At 47.7% G+C, this 19,166-nt stretch overlaps 2 protein-coding genes across 6 annotated transcripts; both read right to left on the reverse strand.

The window, feature by feature from the left end:
* LOC134083045 (zinc finger protein 687a-like) lies at nt 1-13,614 on the reverse strand. 5 transcript variants are annotated; one of them, XM_062539155.1, is made up of 11 exons: nt 13,528-13,614; nt 10,044-12,603; nt 9,602-9,749; nt 8,614-8,695; nt 6,675-6,859; nt 5,489-5,665; nt 4,851-5,013; nt 3,857-4,177; nt 2,668-2,780; nt 2,241-2,352; nt 1-1,857 (listed from the first exon to the last, which is right to left on the reverse strand). In XM_062539155.1, the coding sequence occupies exons 2-11, from the start codon at nt 12,580-12,582 to the stop codon at nt 1,231-1,233; spliced, it is 4,467 nt and encodes a 1,488-aa protein (XP_062395139.1). In that variant the 5' UTR covers nt 12,583-12,603; nt 13,528-13,614; the 3' UTR covers nt 1-1,230. The 5 variants fall into 5 exon arrangements, 4 of the variants coding, with proteins under 4 accessions (XP_062395139.1, XP_062395140.1, XP_062395141.1 ...); XM_062539156.1 differs by having other exon boundaries at nt 13,487-13,559; XM_062539157.1 differs by lacking the exon at nt 13,528-13,614 and adding an exon at nt 13,217-13,278.
* Nucleotides 13,615-14,431: 817 nt separating this feature from the next.
* LOC134083047 (26S proteasome non-ATPase regulatory subunit 4-like) lies at nt 14,432-18,743 on the reverse strand. Its single transcript, XM_062539159.1, has 10 exons — nt 18,699-18,743; nt 17,962-18,102; nt 17,736-17,850; nt 17,519-17,605; nt 17,011-17,079; nt 16,478-16,693; nt 16,162-16,267; nt 15,823-15,960; nt 15,238-15,305; nt 14,432-14,837 (listed from the first exon to the last, which is right to left on the reverse strand). Exons 1-10 carry the CDS (start codon nt 18,722-18,724, stop codon nt 14,670-14,672), a joined length of 1,134 nt encoding a protein of 377 aa, XP_062395143.1. The 5' UTR covers nt 18,725-18,743; the 3' UTR covers nt 14,432-14,669.
* Between the last annotated feature and the right edge of the window lie 423 nt (nt 18,744-19,166).

The following is a 19,166-nucleotide window of genomic DNA, read 5'->3' on the forward strand; positions in this document are numbered from 1 at the left end:
TTAATAAGAGCCCGAATATTTTATTTGAGAACAGTTATTCAATTATTTCATATTTTATATTAGAAAGCAACTAAGGTTTCACAAACAGAGGAAAGTAGAGATCTGGAGAGAACTGTTGCTGGTGCCATTGTATACACACGCACGCACGCACACACACACACATACATACACACACACACACACACACCCAACATATACAATTTCTCTTAAGCATACCTGATTTCACAGACAAGAGAATAAAATATGAAGAAAAAAAATCTATGCATTTACAGTGATCTCATTGTTGTCTTCATAAACAGTTTTTTCTGTTAAGCAAGCAGAATTAACACCTTAACAGCTTACCAACGTCTCTGTCTCCCTCTCACACACACAAACACTCACAGCAGATATACATACATGCTAAAAATGATCAGGAATGGGATTCACCTTAAAAGGTGCGACACTCAGTTTGAAAAAGCTTGAACTTATGACAGACGGATGCTCTCCTCGCAAACACGCACAGACAAGCGCACACGCACAAGCACAAACAAACACACACACACACACACACACACACACACACACTTAGAGAACTACATTCTCAAAATTCCCAGTCAAGGGCACTTCTGTGGATCAGCCATTTTAAGACAAAATTCCTTAAGTGGCGAGAGACCATGGTGAGACCAGTGTCTCAAGCTTGCTGTAACCAAACATTCTACAAGACTCATGACAAATCAATTTGATTGCTTAAACTAAAAAAAGTATGCATACAATACAATGCTCTGATTGCTTCCTTCAGACTGTGATTGTCTGGTGCCTTAATGAAAGCGCTATACAGAACAGGCAACAGAGCGGACAGCTCTGGGGGTCCTTCTTCTACCTCTCAATCTCGTCTCAAAGTCCTCTCAATCATGGCTCCCCATTACCTCCTCTCTATGGTCCAGACACAAGATTTTTCTGTGGGAACCTTTACTTCGGACAGATGGTAATGGCTGAATTGTAAAAATGTACAACACCAACAAAAAAAACAAAACCAATTCATCTGGTAACAGACCAAAGGGGGTGAGTGATTCCAAGAACCATTTGAATCAATCAGGACTTGCAAACTGGGCCAAGCTACCTTGTCAAGGTGAACGAGTCTTTGATTTCATGTTATCTCAGAGGCTCCTGGGTGATAGAAAACAAATGGGTACAAGGCTGTTAGTCATTGTTTTTCTCTGGCGGAATTGAACGTCTCTCTCTGTGTCGATCTCAGACGGGTTTGTCGGTCTTGCGAGCGGTGATGAAGGCCATGCCGTGCGTGCGGAAGTGCGTGTTGAGGTCGGAGGCCTTGCCGAAGCGCCGGCCGCACACCCTGCACACGCATGGCCCCTTCTCGTCGTCGCCCTGCTGCGACGGCGACAGCGACCCCGGGGAGCCGCCGGACCCCAGCGCGTCCGCGCCGAGCTCCCCGCCGTCGGCCTGGCCGTCCGCGTCGGCGGAAGCGGCAGCGGCAGCGGCGGCGTGGTGGTGGTGGTCGGGCTGCGCGTCGCGCACGCGGTGGCTGATGAAGCGGTGGCGGCTGAGGGAGGGTCCCGAGGCGAAGCAGGCGCCGCACTGCTGACACTGCAGGGCCGCGTCGCCGCTCCCGCTGCCGCCGCCGCGGTGACTCGGGATGTGGGCCAGGAACTCCGCCTGGTCCTCGGTGGCGAAGCCGCACGGCATGCAGCGGAAGCCCGTCTCCTCCTGCTTGACCGCTCGTCCTCCTCTGCCGCCGCCGCGGGCCGCGCCTCCGGGAGGTCGGGAGTCCTCTTCCGCCGACGCGCCGCCCAGGGAACTCACAGTGGCGTCCAGTTCAGAGGAGCTGTCCGCTGCTTCAGAGAAGACAGAGCCGCGTTTCTACAGACGGAGAGACAGAGATTACAGACAGAGAGAGAGAAAGAACGAGAGAGACAGAAAAACAGAGGGAGAGAAATATTTAATTTTTGAAAGATATTTATGGTGGTTAAAGAACACGTACACTGTGTGTGTGTGTGTGTGTCTATGTGTGTCTATGTGTGTCTATGTGTGTCTATGTGTGTCTATGTGTGTCTATGTGTGTCTATGTGTGAGTGAGAGAGATGGGGGGGGTGGTGGTGGTGGTGGTAGGACATTAAACTCCTAGTATATTTGGATGGGTTTGGTATTACAGGTGTTCAGGCCAGTAGGCTAGTATTAATGCTGACAGTCAAATGAGTTGCCACCGTCTGATTGGGCAGAGGAGTGAAAAGGTGGGGTCAGACCGGTCGGTCCACTGGTCTCCCTGGCAACTGGGCTCCAGGTCCATGCTGGGTCTGTATGTGTCTCTCCAGGCTGAGACGGCTGCTGAAGGAACGCTTACTGTCCACACATAACCTACACACAAACACACACACACACACACACACACACATATGATTACAGGAAATCAGAGCTTTTTGGTAGTAGAGTTTGCCTGGAAGCTTTATAAATCCTTGTTTTAATGCCTACATCTAACAACATAAGCTTTGATAAGTCTGGGTCTTAGTACAGCGTATGTGATATGGTTCTATGATCAGTCAAGACCTGTTTGTCATAGTGTTATCTCTATTTATGTAGGTAAGTATTTACAAGAATACCACATGATGTGCTTCAGCATTATCACACAGCAGACTGGACATGTTGCTAGGGTGTGTGTGTGTGTGTGCTCACTGGCAGAGGAAGAGACGTCTGTTGTCTTTGTGTTTGAGGCGGATGTGCCTCCTGAGGCTGGAGGAGGAGGAGAAGGAGCCCTCACACAGATCACATGGGAACTTCTTCAGGACCTGCTCAGACAAGCACGGAGAGGAACACACACACACACACACACACACACACACACACACACACACACACACACACACACACACACACACACACACACACACACACACACACACACACACACACACACACACACACACACACACACACACACACACACACACACACACACACACACACACACACACACACACACACACACACACACACACACACACACAGACCCACACAAACAGACACAAACAGACACACACAGACACACACACCATAAGCCAAAATGTGACCACAAATGATTTCCTTGAGCAGAAGCAGAGGCTCTTGCTGGCACAGAGCACCTATGAGTGCAGCTCTTCATGCCCATCAAACAGGCCTCCACTCTTCCAAGGTCAGCTGACTGGACCAAGAGAGAGTCAGCTGCAGGAGCACTTGATTCGAGGGGCACCAGCTGACACACTTACAGGGCCACTGCTCGGCCAGGACTGATTAGACTCACTCTCAGGAGAGAACCACAACGCAACGATTATTCCGGACTGTTTTATTCAGTTACTTCCTTCAGAGAATGTCTCTTGCATATGCTCACCTCGGCAAACATGATATATTTGACTAAAGTGAGGATCACAATATGTAGAGTGAGATCACTGAGGAGTTTAGGAAACAGTTCTGTTTGTCAAAACGACATGTTTGTGATAAGAAGTTAAAGGAACATGTCGATTTGTTGGGACTTGTTGAGCTTATTAACCATAGTAGTCCATACATACCCTTCTTAACTCTATGCATGTAATTACTCGGTCTGATACACCCACTACTAGCCTAGCTTAGCACAGGTTTCTCAAAGTGGCCGGTTCCGATAGACAACATCTTCTAGACCCGAGTAACTACACGCACAGAGATGGGAAGGGTATGTATCACGACTTAGCTAACTCAGGGGAATACAGTTAATAAGCTACAGTCCCAAAAAGTCGGCGTGTTCCTTTAAACGTCCCTATTTCCATATGAAAAACAATTCAAATGTTACGTGTGTGGTCTATGGTGTTTGAAATGCCATGACTGAATGGAGATGAAAGAAAAGGGGGTTGACCTTGTCATGCTGCTCGGCCATATGGGTAATGTAGCTCTCCTTGTCAGTGTAGCGGGTCTGGCACTGTGTGCAACTCCAGCTCGGAGTGACCGGTCCGCCTCCGTTCGCTCTTCCTCCTGCCTTGCCGTTGTCCTCCTCCCCCTCCTCCTCGTGCTCTCGGCCCCACTCCTCTCCGTCCGAGCTCTCCATCTTCAGCAGAGCCTTCCCCTTCACCAGCGCCGGCGAAGAGGAGGAGGAGGAGGCGGAGGCGGCGGCAGGGGTGGGAGAAGCCACCGCGGCGACGGCCACTTCCTGCTTGACCGCAGAGCCTCTGTGCGCCGTCTAACGACAGGAAGAGGAAGTAGAAGAATGGGAGGGGGATAAAGACAGACTACAGATTAGAGACGGAGGGCAGATAGTGCAACGATACTACAGCTCGTATATAAACAGCCATTTACATATGCAAAACTAATGCAAAGCAATGTCATGTTAAACTCGTTCTCCGTGCTTGGTCTGTATGCACAGAAGGATACAGGGTCTATCTAGTGATTTTCCTGATTGCTTATTTCTTCTCATTATGTGCATCTAATCTCTGTGCTCTGTAGCTGCATAACGCATGCTTTCAATGTACATGGAACAAAGACAAGAATGAGTTTCTCTTAAAGGAGAAAAAAAAGGATTCAACAGAATGAGGATTGTGTGTTTCCAAAAATATGAGTTTAAAACAACCGGTTAAACCTAGTACATACAATGTCAACCAAGGCAAGAGTTAAATGAAATCTCTAAAAGCTCTAGGATAAACATTCGATAACTAACTTCACCTGGAATACTCCAAAGAAAAGGATACACTCATCCTCTGGTAGTAGCATTTTTGTTACCCAATGTCCTCTTTGAATGTTGCATATTATGCATTAAAAAACATCTGCTAAATGAATAACTGTAAACTAAACGACCTCAAATCTTATGTTATTGGGGGGGGGGGGGGGGGGGGGGGGGGGGGGGGTCAGATTATTACCTTCATGTGCTCCATCATGGAGGCCCTCTGAGCGTAGAGTTTGGGGCAGTCAGGACACTTGAACACGTGCACCTTCTGATTGGCCAGGTGAGTGTCAAAGTGCACGTAGAGCAAGGCCTTCTGGGTGAAAACAGTCTCACACATCACACACTTGTAGATCATCCTGGAGATCAAACAGAGTGGAAGACCATGAGCTACACACACAAACTACACGAGAGGTGACCTCAGTGCTGAAAGACTCAGTGTGTCAGCAGGTTTAGACTCTGAAGCAGCAGGAGCAAAGCAGATCTAGTTATAGACTCATGAGACAAAACAAGCTAGCTTAGCTACGTTTACCATGCCATTCATAAAGCTACAACGGACATGCAGACTTAGATCAAGCATTCCAAGCTGGACTACTGAACTACTTAAAAAATCCTGCGTAATAGTTACAGTAAAGATAATCATTCAGATTTTTCCATGTAAAATAAACAGCTCCAGTCTATGCCTGCCCTGTTTCACTACATTGTGAAATGTATTATGACAGGGTTTTTCATTTGTTTCATTCCTTTCTGTTTTTCACATACAGCGCGCTATACGCTCTGCACTGACGGCATTCAGAGGTGTAACGTTACACCGCCACCCACAGCAGAACTTACTTGGCCTGGACACTGGTGAGCGTTGGGTGTTGGGAGGAGATATGGCTCTGTGCGCTGGGGGCAGATTTGAAGGCCATGGGGCAAGAGGGGCATTTGTGGAACACCTCGCAGTGGGAAGTCTGGATGTGGGACTTGACCGAGTTCAGGCCACCAAACACCACCTGACAACTAAAACATCTGAGAGAGACACACATATGCACACACAGTCAGTACGAAATTCAACAAGTCACTAGTACGACATACAAACGCATGTATCCTCCCAGCAACCCCTACACAGTCAGCCTAACTTACACTAACACACCCCAGGGTATCTACATTCAACAATTCATTAGTTACACAAACAGCACATGACTTCAGAACCCCCACTGAAATGAATCACACACGCAGATATACATAAGCTTGATACTTATTTGCTGAACATGCAACAGAAGCAGACCTGCCAACCTTGAAAGAATTTTATGAGTACTACCGACTCGCAATTAATCTTTTATTTACATAGCCTTTGATATACTGATGAAGTTCTCTGTTAAAGTTGTCTGAATTCGCTGCACCGTTTGCACTATAAATTGTTCAAAATGAATGTATTCTTCATCACAGAATATCATTGTAGCCTACGTCTATTTTTACATATGCAAGACAACGACATAAAGTTAGCGGTCTAGTAGAGATAACGTTTGCAATATTAGAAGAAAACATGCTGCTACACTGCTATGCTAATTCACTCATTTTTAATATAATTGTCAAAGTTTAACTATACCATCCCTGTCTTCTGACATGTCAGATGCACCTGCGCTTGCACACACTTTCACTTTAGAATGGCGTGAATGACTGAGGGAGAACCGTGAACACACATTTCAAAATAAAAGCGTGTTTGTTTATTTTCTGAATAGACGCATATTTTCCCCTTGGGATCTGCAATAGCATGGTCTCTAGTGAAATTAGTTGACGTTGTAATAAGACATTGTAAATTATATATATCTATGGCTATGGCTCTGTAGCTCAGTGGCAGAAATCAACTTCAGTGACAACTTTAATGAAACTGGCGAAATGCGAGATCACATGAAAATGTGTAGTTTAGAAATGGAATCAAAGGTCAAAATGCGTGCCCGCTACGCAAGATGCGTTCATCTTGGCAGGTCTGCAGAAGGTGTGTGAGTGTCTATGTGAGCGTGTGGGAGTGTGTCACCTGTAGCCGATGCGGCGTGTGAAATGCAGACAGGCCTCCTGGAGGTGCGTGTGGAAGCTGGCCTGGCGTGCCACGCCCCCACACTCGGGGCACACGTGGGGCGAGCGGTGGCGATGGATGCGCTGGTGCGCTGACCAGCTGCAGGGGTTGGGCAGCAGCATCGGAGGGGTGCACTGGGTGCAGGCCTACACACACACACACACACACACACACACACACACACACACACACATCCAGGACACAGCTTAATCACCACCTTTACAAAAGTATTACAAGATTACTCAGTATGGAGGAAAGAGCTAGCCTGGCCGCCGCCTGACTACGTACTTCCGCTCATTTACATTTCTCTTCATACTCCGTCTGGTACAGCTTGGTTCAACTTTGTTAAGTCCGGCAAGTGCATCTCCGCCCAATCAGCGAACAGAGGGCGTTCCCAAGAGCAATTATATTTAAGTCTCAAGCCTATCGTTATCGTTGTGTGTCCCCCGTGGTTATTATAACGTCATTACCAAACGTTAGTGATTGAACTCCAATCAATTAAAACTTCAGACAAGCGTCCACAAACCAGGAAATTAACATTTGCCAATGGATCTAGGCCAGACAGACTCTCTGCGAAGAAGGCTAGGAAAGAGCAGCAATATGGGCCAATTTACTTTGAAGCCCAGGGCTGAGACACTTATGAATGACCACTGATGTTGGACAATCCTAATGAGTTATCTGCTGTTCCAGACTAGAAGCCTGTTACCTCTTTGCCATCTATCAGTGTTCCATCCAGGAATCAGACTACAGGGCTGCAGCATTTAATAAGTTAGTTGTCAACTAACGGCAACAATTTTGGTAATTGATTAGAGCAATTTTTGAAGGAATATACCCAAAATGTTCTGATCGCAGCTTCTTAAACTTGAATATTTTCAGCTTTACTTACTCTACGACAATAAGCGAAAACAAGGAATTTGAGGGCATAATCCTGAAAGCAGCACTGAAGGAGATTTGCTCTTGGTCTCTACCTACAGTTGAGAAGCGCAATAATAAACAAACTAAATAAGCGTCTTTGGCATTAAAGTATGAACATAACTCTGATATCATTTAGAGGGAATGCGCCAACAGCAGTCTGTAGAAAGAGATCTCTGAATTCCTGTAGCATACTGTAGCAGCTCTTTCCTATTTCGATTTCAGAGGAGGGGGGGCAGTGTTCCTGCCCGAACACAGACAGTTGTTAGGCCGGTAATCGCCTACAGAGGGCCACTCGGACAATGGCAGAAGTGGCAGAAGTGCCATTCGTCATGTTATGAGGCTTTGTGCCATCAAAATGATTTGGAAATGTTACTTTTAAGGTCAAACATCTTTAATAGAGCTTTGAGAAACACTGAAGGACATTCTTTTCACCATTTTCTGAAATCTTAGGCTAACGATCCAATAACTAATCGATTAAACGAGAAAATAATTGACAGATTAATCAGCTCTACTGGCTGGAACACCTTGTCAGACTGCACTTGATGCACATCTGTGCGTGTGTGTGTCTTTAATTCAGAGCTCATACACACTCGCGACACTTCAAGGTGACAGACAGTGAGCTTCAACAACAAACCAGACAAGGGTACAATTAGATTCATCTAAAAATAAGTCCCACGCGGTGTGGGGGGTGTGAGGCTCGACTTCACCCGTGTTTGGCAAAGTCGTGGATAATTCTCTACCTACAGTAACAACACAGGAGCTCAACTCAATCCCAGCCAAATAGCAGCAGTGAGGGAATGACAAACTCAAACAAAATACAAATATTAACATGACAAATCACTGAGAACACTGAGACAGACAGAGATTGAGACAAACACACACAGTCACAGGCGCGGGCGCACACTCACACACAGTCCCCACCCCTCACCCCCCGACACACACACACACCCCCAGACACACACACACACACCCTCACAGTACTCACAGTGTTAGCGGAAGCTTTGACCTCCTGGAAGTGGGCCACCAGCTCTGCTTTCCCGCTGAACTGGCTCTTGCACTCTGGACACCTGCCAGTCAAACTCAACATGAGCTCACCCTGGACCTGATACTCAGCATAGCACAGCCTTGTCTACATCAGGCTTTTACCAGAGCAACCACAAGCCATTTCAATGCATCAATGCTACACATTTTCAACCCTTAAAACATCCAATGATTATACAAGTAGCACTTTGTTATTGGTAAACATCAGCGAGCTTATACACACTCACATCATAAAAAGGCTCAAAGGTTCTAGACTTAAAAACCAGCCCTTTTGGCCTGTGGGTTGCTGGCTGGCTACAGTCCATGAGTACAGGTTCAGAAGACAGTACTGTACTGGGCTGATTTATCTACTGTTGATCAGTGGTTCTAATAGGAGTCTATTTCAGAGGGACTGAATGTAATGTGAACGTAGCAAACAATCCAAATTTACATCGGAGGACAGTGACTGACTTCATAGCGGTCAACCCAAGCTTCCAGTCAATAAATTTAATGTCACAAAGGCGTGCCGTGCCAGCAGGGGGCCACAGGGTTGTAAAGAGGGACGGCCTACAGGAAGTGCTAGCCACCATAGGCGCCTGCCCTATTGTCCCAGAGGAAGCACTAGCAGTAGCAGCCGTAGGTGTACGCACAGAGCAGCGCCCTCTTACCCCTGGTTTGACACAGCACCCTCAAAATATACCAACATTTCCTGACTATTAGCCGCGGCTTATACATTGATTTTGCTAAATTTCTTCAGCTATGAGGTTAATACATGGCAGTTAATATGGTGTTAATATGGTTTTGCTTCTTTTAACTTGCATAAAACACTGTCCTGCGGCTTATACACAATGCGGCTTACATGCAGGAAATTACGGTAGCTACATTGTTTGGTCTTGGTCCACCAAGCGTTCGGACCCTCTGAAATAGACAGTGGCTTGCCGGTGGGGGTTTACCTGTTGTTAGTGTACTGCAGGGGCTCTGCCTTCTTGCAGGGCAGGGGAAGCAACACCTGGGGGCCAGCGGGGCTCACATTCTCCTCCTTACCTGGGCTAGAAGCCCCCGGGGCGGAGGGGGAAGAGGAGACAGGGGTGGAGAGCATACCTGAGAAAAATGGGAGACAGAGGATACAATGAATACAACAGAGGGGAGGTCATGCACACTTCCCAAAACACGGCTAATTACATAGAATTAAAGAACACTTGAGATCAAATGAGATGTTAATGAATAAAACAGTCACTGATATTTTTTGAACACATGTACAGGCAATATCACCATGTTGCTAACAGATGCATTTCAGCTGAAATTTAGCATTTTCTGTTTTCCGTTGTTGATTGTTGATGTTAATCAACAATTTACTAGAACTATAATTACAGTGAATTATACACAGACACAGACCTATGGGTGTGGTGTCCTGCTGTCCAATCATCTGCTCCACGCTGACGGGCCGCATGACGAGGTGCGAGCACTGCATGACCAGGCCGCGCTCCTTGTGCTCGCGGGCGTGCAGCAGCAGGCTGCACTTGTTGAAGAAGGCCAGCCGCTTGGCGCAGTGGTTGCACGTCACCTCGATGCGCAGCGAGCGCCGGTCGTAGTGGCGCGCCAGGCTGCGCTCCAGCGCGAACGAGTCGCCGCACTCCAGGCAGCGGTAGCCGGCGGTGGGCATGGGCAGTGCCCACTCGGCCGGCGGCGGCGTGCTCAGGTCGGGCTTGTAGCTGGGCAGCAGGTTCTTGCTGTTGAGGATCTTGTTGAAGGCCTCCACCAGGCTGGACTGGGAGCGCGAGATGACGGCGCCGCCGCTGTTGACGATGGAGGCCGGCTTGTTGCCGGCGCCGCCGGTGGAGAGCGTGGCCACCGTGGAGGTCAGGACGCTGCCGTTGACCGGCTTCTGAGCGGTGGATCTGGCGCTCGCGGTCACAGACGACGCGGACGGGGACGAGGACACCGAGGGAAGCGTGGTGGCTTTGGTGATGCTCACCGCCGTGGCGGACAGCTTAGAGGGGCCGCCGCCGGCAGCCATTTTGTTTTGAGCCTTGCTGGCTGCCAAGAGCATGGCGGTGCTGGCGTCCTGCAAGGTCGACACAGGCAGGACCGTCGCGCCCTTTGACCTCTGGTTCTGACCAGGAAGTGGCGCGCCGGGTCTTTTGGGTCGGATCACCTTCTGGCCTCCCAGAGAAGATTTGGTGCCACTGGTGTCCTTGGCGGTGCCAGTGGCGGCCGTCCCATTGGGGGCTACCCTGGTCACAGTCCTTGTGATGCTCCCTGTGGGGGTCTTGACCGTTCTGATCCTGACCTTCATCATGGAGGGAGAGGGGGAGCCGTCGGCGTTGACCGCGGTAGGGACAGGGCTTCCGTCCTGCTCGTCCACCTCCATCTGCTCCTCCCCATCCTCCATTCGCTCCACTTTGCTGCTCCCTTCCGTCTCCATGGTCTGCTCCTCTCTCGTCGTCATCGTCATCATCTCCTCCTCCTCCTCTTCTTCCTCCTCCTCCTCCTCGTCATCTTCTTCCTCTTCCTCCTCTTCGGCCTTGTTCCAGGCAGCCCCATGGGCTGCGGGTTGCGGGGCAGATGTCTGTTCTGTGCTGGGGGCTCTCTGGGTGAGGGTGGGGAGCGTGGTGGTGCGCTTCCCCTGGGACGAGGCCGGCGGCTCGGGCTCGGGGCTTTCCGGAGAGTCGCGCTCCTCGATGACGTGCTCCGGGTTGCGCTCCTCCACGGGGGCGCGCTTGGGGGAGGCAGGCCGCTGGCGAGGGCCGCAGTCCGCAAGCGGAGGCGCGGCGACTGTGGTGGCGGCGGCGGCGGCGGCAGCTGCGGCGGGGGGTGCGGGGAGAGTGGTGGGCGACGGCGTCGGGGAGGGAGAGCTGAACATGCCAGAGGAGGAGGAACGCTTGCGGCGAGGGAACTTGGGAGGGGAGCACATGAGCGAGTCGGGGCTCTCCTGGATCACCAAGGGGGGACTGCCGAGGTCCGGCTCCGACTCCTCGTCCTCGGACGCCGCGTGCTGCGAAGCGGGCCCAGGGACGTCATTCCGCAGCTGAGAGCCAGTGGGAAGGGGCGACGAGGGGTTGCTCTCTCCTAGAGTGGAGGAGGGGAGAAGCGGACCTTCGAAGAGGGAAGAGGAGGAAGGAGGAGAAGGGGGGGTGGCGGAGCTGGAGAGCGGCGGAGGTGCTGGCGAGGAGAAGAACGTCGACACCCTCGCCACAGATGCGGTGGACACATGGGAGCACGGGGCGTCGCTGGAAGCCGGGATGGCGGCGGATCGGTCTGCGACATCGCCAGCGTGTGTGTCCTCTTCCTGAGGCTGAGTCGCACTGGGCTTCCGAGCCTTCGGCATGGTGTCGTTGGGACCCTGCGCCCCAAGTGGCTTCGCTCTGCCAAAGCCGCCAGCGCTGGTGGCGGACGCGCCCTCGGCGGCTGCTTTTGGGGAGGCAGGTGACCACAGCTGCCCGTTGGAGTGACTCTGAGTCTGAGTGGGGCTCAGCGGGAGCTCGCTGGCCTCCGCTGCGCACTCCTCGAACCCGTTATGGATCAGGGGCTCACCGCAGCCGATTCCCTGCATTCTGAGGCCAAGACGGGGAGCGGGGAGGGCGCCGACTGCCCCTCCCTGAGCCCCAGCTCCACCAGGGCAGTCTCTACCAGAGTCGCACTCTCCCTCTCCAAACGCATCCGTTCGTACCCTGTTCTTCACAATGACACTAACCCCTGGTGGCTCACCGCTTTGAGATGACAGGGCAGTGGCGTGGGGCTCGGGTGGGCTGGGGGGTCGAAGAGGTAGACCACTACCGCCGCCACCCCCTATCTTCCCCACCCCACCTCCAGTGCTGCTGTGATGGCCCTCCGAGTCCTCGGGCACAGACTGTATGGCTTCTTTGGCATCAATGTCTGGGATATCGAACGCTGCCAGCAAGTCATCGAAATCTGGGGTTTTCATATCCCCCATTCCCGTATCACAGATTGTTATCTGCAACAGACAGTTCGGGAAAAGGTCACTACTATTAGATTGCATGTGCTTTTTCAATCTTTCAAAACGTAAATATCCACAAGATATTCAAATGTACATATATATATATAGTTATGCAAGGCTATGGTAGTGATGACTCATACAGTATAACACTGAAACAAGAACACAAATACAGGGACTGACATCACTCGCCCTCAGAAATGTAAAACTTCATCATCATGGTAAACGCTGCAATGGTGACTAGTAAGTGTTGCGTGAGACTCTCGCTACAAAATTAAATCAATCAGGAAATTAGAATGTATTTTTGTTAGCAATGTCCAATGCACGTCAATACAGCTAGGACTAATCTATTTTGCAAAGACATGCACCTGTAAATGTTGGTAACATAAGTCTCTCAAGCTACCAAGACACTTTCGAAAATGTTAGCTAAATGTTGAGGCTAAAGTTAGCCTGCCAGCTAGCTGTAGTTTCTTCCGTATATTTTCGACGTCCTCTCTTGCAGGAGTTGGACGCTAAATCCATTAAAATTTCTCTCAACGATGGAATAAGCGTTTGCCCGCGATGCCATATAAAGTCGCCATTAACCATTGCACGCTACGACACGTAGCCTTACAGTTTAGGGAAATGGTTGTGCTCTCGATAGCTGACAGAAGCGTCCACCGAAGTAGCTGCGATGGCAGGCTAGCCGACTTGGCTTCTAATAGCTAACTAACGTCGAGCCAATGCAGAGGAGCGCCCAGCTAACTGTAATCGCTAAGACAGTTAGCATGAATATGCTGGACAAACTTTTGCAGGACAATGATAGCAACCAATTACATTTCCAAAGTATAACATTATCTGTTGTGTGATAGGTAAATTGGAAAACAACATTTGCAGCGCTTACTGTAAGAGGAAGTGTTAAGAAGATGTATTTCCTCTGTTTACCTGTCTCAGGATTCCCGACTGCCCCTGCCCGAATGGAGCTCATCTATGTTGTGTCGTCATGATCGAGGATCATGGGTTGGTTTTGCCCACGAACTGCGTGCTTACAGCTTTCAGAGTACGCTGCAATGTTGAGTTCGCCTCTAGTCCTGACTAACATAATCGTGAAAGCAGTTATTAAAGTAAACAAATTACTATTGCACTAAACAGACCAGGATTAGTCGTCTCTGTCAAACAAGTCATGCTCAAAATGTGTTCACTACAAAATTGGAAAGACTAGATCTTAGCGGTCACTGGCAATACCTACATTTGTTTTAAAAAGTATGCTAATTTATCAGTTGGTCAAATAATATACGAGATTACAAGAGCTTTTAAAATTTATTCAGGGTCCCAAAGCTCACAATATCCACTTTCCTACAAAAGTTTTTTTTCCCATTATAAACCATGCATTGCCACACCAAAGACACACACACGCACGCGCACACAAGGTGAGTCTGACCAGTGTGAATTGAACATTTTAGAGACAGACTGTCAAGATAACTATTTGAGTAATGTCTGGCATGTTACATTTGTTTCATTATCTGGACTCTCATTTTAGGTTCACGGGACAGGATTTAAGGCCATTTCAGTGCCATGCAATTCAACTGGACTTAAAGCGGATTTGCACTCTGTCATTTATAAACAGAGATGGTGAGATAGGTTTGTAGGTTTGTTGGTTCACTGGGTCGACTGAAGTGGCTGTCACATACAGTGTTAGATAGAAGCGAAAAAATGGAGGTCACATCATTCCTGAGGAAGCTTTCAAGGTCATACTTAGGTACTGGACTACATTCCTGGATACTTTGAATATGATCCACTTTGGATGGTAAAACAGTTAATATCACCCTGGTGAAACATCTCTCACAAATGCAACAGGTACTTGACTTTTTAATCTATAACAGTACGCAGTATACAACAAAGGTTTTAGCAGACAAAAAAAATTGATATCTGTGTTATGACATACAGTACATAGACCTGTAGAATGCCTGGAAAGCCCCCAAACAATGTATCACTCTCATTCCCACTCACTCTCATACACACATACACACACACACAGAATGTTCATTGCCAACTCATGTTGTGTCTATAATCAGTTTCCTGAGCGCCTATTTTTTCTTCTCCTCTTTTTTGTTATCAGGTTTGGGTCCAGTCTGGGAGGCCAAGGAGCCCATGGCATTGCGGATGGCCTCATTGTTGGGGTCAACACCCGGAAGATTCTCAAGGACACTCTGCAAGAACTCTGGGTCCTGCATCACATCATAGTCCTCTTCATCCTATCAAAAAACGGGGCAGAGCAAAGTACAGGGAATATGAAACTCCAGATATACACAAAGAAAAAGGATCCTCGATGCCTTAAGACCTAATGTCCAATGTCAAGTACCTACAGGGTTCTCACTCTATCAAATGTAAAATTCCTGACTTTTCCACGACTTTCCATGACCTACAATATAATGAATGGTACCAAATACCTACTGAAGATACCAGAGCAGCAGTGTAGTGTTCATGAATATTTTACTTTTTTTGAACGGGAGATGAATAAATGGGCATGTAATAACCTAAGTTGGGCAAGTACATTTTAAATAGGGATAAATTCCCTGACTTTTCATGTCTGAGAGACTTAAAATTCCACAATATTCCAGAAATTCCATGAACCCTGTAGCCATCTTATCTTACCTTAGCTCCTTCAGTGGTGTCCATGGCAGCTCCTGCGTCTACATCCATAGCCTCGGCACCACCGAACTCTGCACACAAGCACAAGTCGGGAGAGAGAGATTTGTCTCCAAAGTAAAAGTTCAAAATGTATATCTAATGAACTTTTAGAACAAAATGACTGCATGTGGCCTAGACTTCATCCCCCAAAATTCCTCTTTTCACAATTTTAAATGGGATATTTATTTTTTTCTTTGTTATTATAGCAAGAAGCTTTAGTTGTGTGAACCACAACTATGTTCTCTCCAGTCCCTCTAATGGGCATGGTGTAGTGTTCTATATTGTCACATTTTGATGAGTATATGAACCTTTATTTTTAATAGAACATAAACATGTTTTAACATACATAATATTTTGAATACCGGTATAACATATATAATGGTTTTAAGACATTAATTCTACTGACTACATACTAGGTATGTTTAATAAATGTAGACCTGTTCAGGATCTGAATGTAGCAAGATCCTGGAATGGTATGTAATGTAATGTACTGTAACGTATGAGTAATGCCTGATGGGCTAGTTGTGTAATGTAACCCCCCTAACTCACCTCCTCCTGCCCCCTGCATGGACATCTGCAGGGCGTAGGCGATCTGCTCGTCCTCGGTCATCCGGCTGAAGTCCGGCAAGGCAGGGGTGACCGCGTCGGGGACGGGCACGGACACCTTCAACAGGGCACTGTCCGACTCTGTGAGACAAAGACAAGTGATACACGCGGTTTGTTCAGATGTTACTTACAAAAAAAAAAAACTGCCCACAGCTCCATAGTTGAGCTTATTCACTGGGACACAATTGTTTGATCTAACTCAATGGTCTACCAGAGGTCCCATTTAGGAAACGTTTGCCCCAAAGTCCATAATTCCTCATGGCTGGCTCTTGGCTTTCTTACCTTCAGCAGTAGGGGAGGGCACCCCTGCCTCCCCTGAGGTCACTGTTGCCCTGCGTGCCTCATCCTCCTGACGCGCTCTTTGCTCTTCCATAGACACCCTCAAAGCCTGCCAAGAGAAGGAAGACCGCAATAGGGTTTTTCTTTTTTTTTTTATTTTTTTATGGAAAAGCTACAAAATTGTCCAATTATAAATATAACCACATGTCTTGAATGGGGGTGGCACATAAGAGAGGCAAATATACCTGAATCCAATTTCTACATGGACTTATGTGATCATAAAATGTGTATCTCTCAGCAGTGAGATTCTGCTGCTTACCAGGGCCAGCTCGGGGTCAGCACTTGGGTCCACCCCAAACTCAAAGTCGCTGGTGCCCAGTCCCATCATGGTGCCACCCTCACCAGCCAGGATAGGTGAGGAGAGCAGAGCGTCTGCCAGGCTCGGGCCCGGGGGCACAGTCACCAGGTGAGAACCGGTGCCCTCTTTGCCGTTCAGTGTGTTTATAAAGGCAGTCAGCTTCTCTGTGTTCACCTCCTGTGGGGCCAAGGTGATGCTGATTAGGTGGAGTAATATGGTGGTACAGCAGGATGGGAGTGAGGTGGGATGTGATCAGTGGGCAAGATTGGACAATCTGTCTTTAGTGATGCTATCAAAGGCACAAAAGGTCAAATTCAAATGCTTCACTACACAACTCACGCACACCATACATGAACTGAATAAGAGAACATTCACTGCGATGGAAAAACACTTCTTAAGTCAGTAGATATTAAAATATTACTAAAAGTGCCAATATATGCTGAGTATTACACTGGGTATAGTGGGAGCACAGCAGCATGTATTCTTCAGCTCACCTCTTCTCCAAAGTTTATGATGTCCACACTGACTTTTTCCTTTTTCAGACGCTTGGCCATCTTCACCAGCTGGGGAAACAAGGACCCAACAGACAAGCTCACTGATTTAGGGTGTACATTACAATGCACTTGACGCCCAAAGTCCAGTTCGTTTGAGTAATGTGATCGCTTCGTACCGTACCCGGGCACGGTGCGCTGATCCGTGCCTGAGACCGCTAGAAGAGGTGGACTTGGGCATGGTTTAGATAAGTGTGAGCGCAGGGCAGTAGGGGAGTGGAGAGTGGGGACGTGAATACGCTCTTAGTACGTTTTTCCAGAGGCAACTGAGGAAAACTCCCGCACTCACGCACCAGTCAACTCCACTGGCACAAAAAAAGTAAAATATGCCATGTCAAAGGCATAGATCAGCAACAACAACGATCAGCTTGCTCTCCTTCGTGCAAACTACACACACACACACACACACACACACACACACACACACACACACAAAGAAGGAAATGCTCACGTCTTTCTCAGTGTCCTCCACGGGGCTTCCCACAAAGGCGATGATCCTCATCTTGTGGTTTTTACCCTGTCTGTGTTTCAGAGCCAGCTGAGAGTGGAGAGGATAGAGTACAGTGTTTTTACATGGACAGTAGAGTGAAGTGTAGAGTGTTTTTACATGGACAAAATATGCTACTGCAGTATTTGTGTTCGTGTTTCTGAGTATGTGTTTGTCTTACATGGGCCACTCTGATGCCAGTAGAGAAATTGATGTTGCCAAGTGGCTGGACGGCATGCAGTTTGGACAGAATCCTTCCCGCATCAGGGGTCAGAGTTGTCAACACTTCACAGTTACTGAAAAACAAAAAAACATTGCCATTATGCTTGAGGTCAAGTCATATAAATAACAATGGGCAACGAGTCTCAGGAGTGAACAGACAGACAGACAGACAGACACCCTCTTACTTAGCAAGTGTGATGAGGCCCACATTGTTCTCCGGATTGCTTCGGGTCTTGGTATGGCACACAATGTTGACAGCATCCTGTTGGGCCTGTAGTCTGGTGGGTAGGAAGTCTCCATTTCGCATATACTCACTGTTGTCCACACTAATGTTACAAAAGAACACATTACCACATAAGTTGTGTCTCACCTGTGTAGGCCTACATATATGACACACTATTCGTGTTTACCAGAGAACAAACACTTGAAAAACAAGAAGCAAAAGTAACACCTATTTCGTAATAAATACACACACATCCTTAACAAGACTCTCTCACCTGTGGTTTGCTTGTCATACCCATATAAGAATAGCGTACACCATAACGTTAGCTTGCTAGCTATCTATGTTATTCTAGATGGAGCAACATGAATGTCCTAAATGTTTCAGTGTACAGATACAGGTGGCCATTCAACTAAAATGCCTTACAAAAACAGAACAAAACCCCCATTAGACTATTGAGGACTGATTTGTGCACTCTAATTTGTTCAAGCTTGCAAGCTAGCTTTATCCGTCAACCCATGACTCAGGACAACAGGACAATGATCCATCTCCAATTTCAGAACAGCCGGTTTCTTTGTACATTACATACTGAATAGGGCACAGCATCAACTGCTATGATTAGTTAAATGTTTATTTAGCGAGGGGATTAGGTAGCAAGAGTAATGAATCAGTGTAAATATCTTTAAAATGCATCTTTCTTACCAGACCATAGTACTTTCCAGCACCATCTTGGAAACGCTGCGTTGGTTACGTCGACGTCATATTTCAGAGGATGTGATTGGCTATCAAATGTGATCTCGCCGAGAGGTACTCTGGGAAATGAAGTTCATATTTTGATCTGACCGATGACTTTCATATTTTTTTTTTATATAATGAAAATATGACAGGACTGCACAAAACTGCAAAATGTGCAAATGGCAAAGTTCAAATGCTTCAATCAAATTCTGCAGATTTTGTGTAGGCCTATAGTTTGCTCTTCATAGTGCCGTCTGCAATTGAGCATGCTGGCATGATTTTATCAATTTCAGGACATTTTTGTCCAAAACAAAATAAAACACACCAGAGAGTTAGATCACCCCTCCCTTTAGTATTTTCAGAGAAACTCCGCACAATATTGCTTCTTTCTTGTCATATGGTATTTTGGGCCCCACCTTCGACTTGAAGGCACCT

The sequence above is a fragment of the Sardina pilchardus genome, chromosome 6, assembly GCF_963854185.1.
Source record: "Sardina pilchardus chromosome 6, fSarPil1.1, whole genome shotgun sequence".
NCBI classification, from domain to species: Eukaryota; Metazoa; Chordata; class Actinopteri; order Clupeiformes; family Clupeidae; genus Sardina; species Sardina pilchardus.

What these genes read in the sequence shown, in the direction of transcription:
- LOC134083045 (XM_062539155.1), bottom strand. Translation starts at nt 12,582, where the DNA reads ATGGGGGATATGAAAACCCCAGATTTCGATGACTTGCTGGCAGCGTTC. An exon ending in TCAAAGCTTCCGCTAACACT is followed by an intron (nt 6,860 to 8,613) that starts GTGAGTACTGTG and finishes GTGTGTGTGTAG; the next exon opens with GCCTGCACCCAGTGCACCCC. An exon ending in AGACGTCTCTTCCTCTGCCA is followed by an intron (nt 2,353 to 2,667) that starts GTGAGCACACAC and finishes GTTTGTGTGTAG; the next exon opens with GTTATGTGTGGACAGTAAGC.
- LOC134083047 (XM_062539159.1), bottom strand. Translation starts at nt 18,724, where the DNA reads ATGGTGCTGGAAAGTACTATGGTCTG. An exon ending in CTGACCCCGAGCTGGCCCTG is followed by an intron (nt 16,268 to 16,477) that starts GTAAGCAGCAGA and finishes TTCTCTTGGCAG; the next exon opens with GCTTTGAGGGTGTCTATGGA. An exon ending in ACACCACTGAAGGAGCTAAG is followed by an intron (nt 14,838 to 15,237) that starts GTAAGATAAGAT and finishes GTTTTTTGATAG; the next exon opens with GATGAAGAGGACTATGATGT.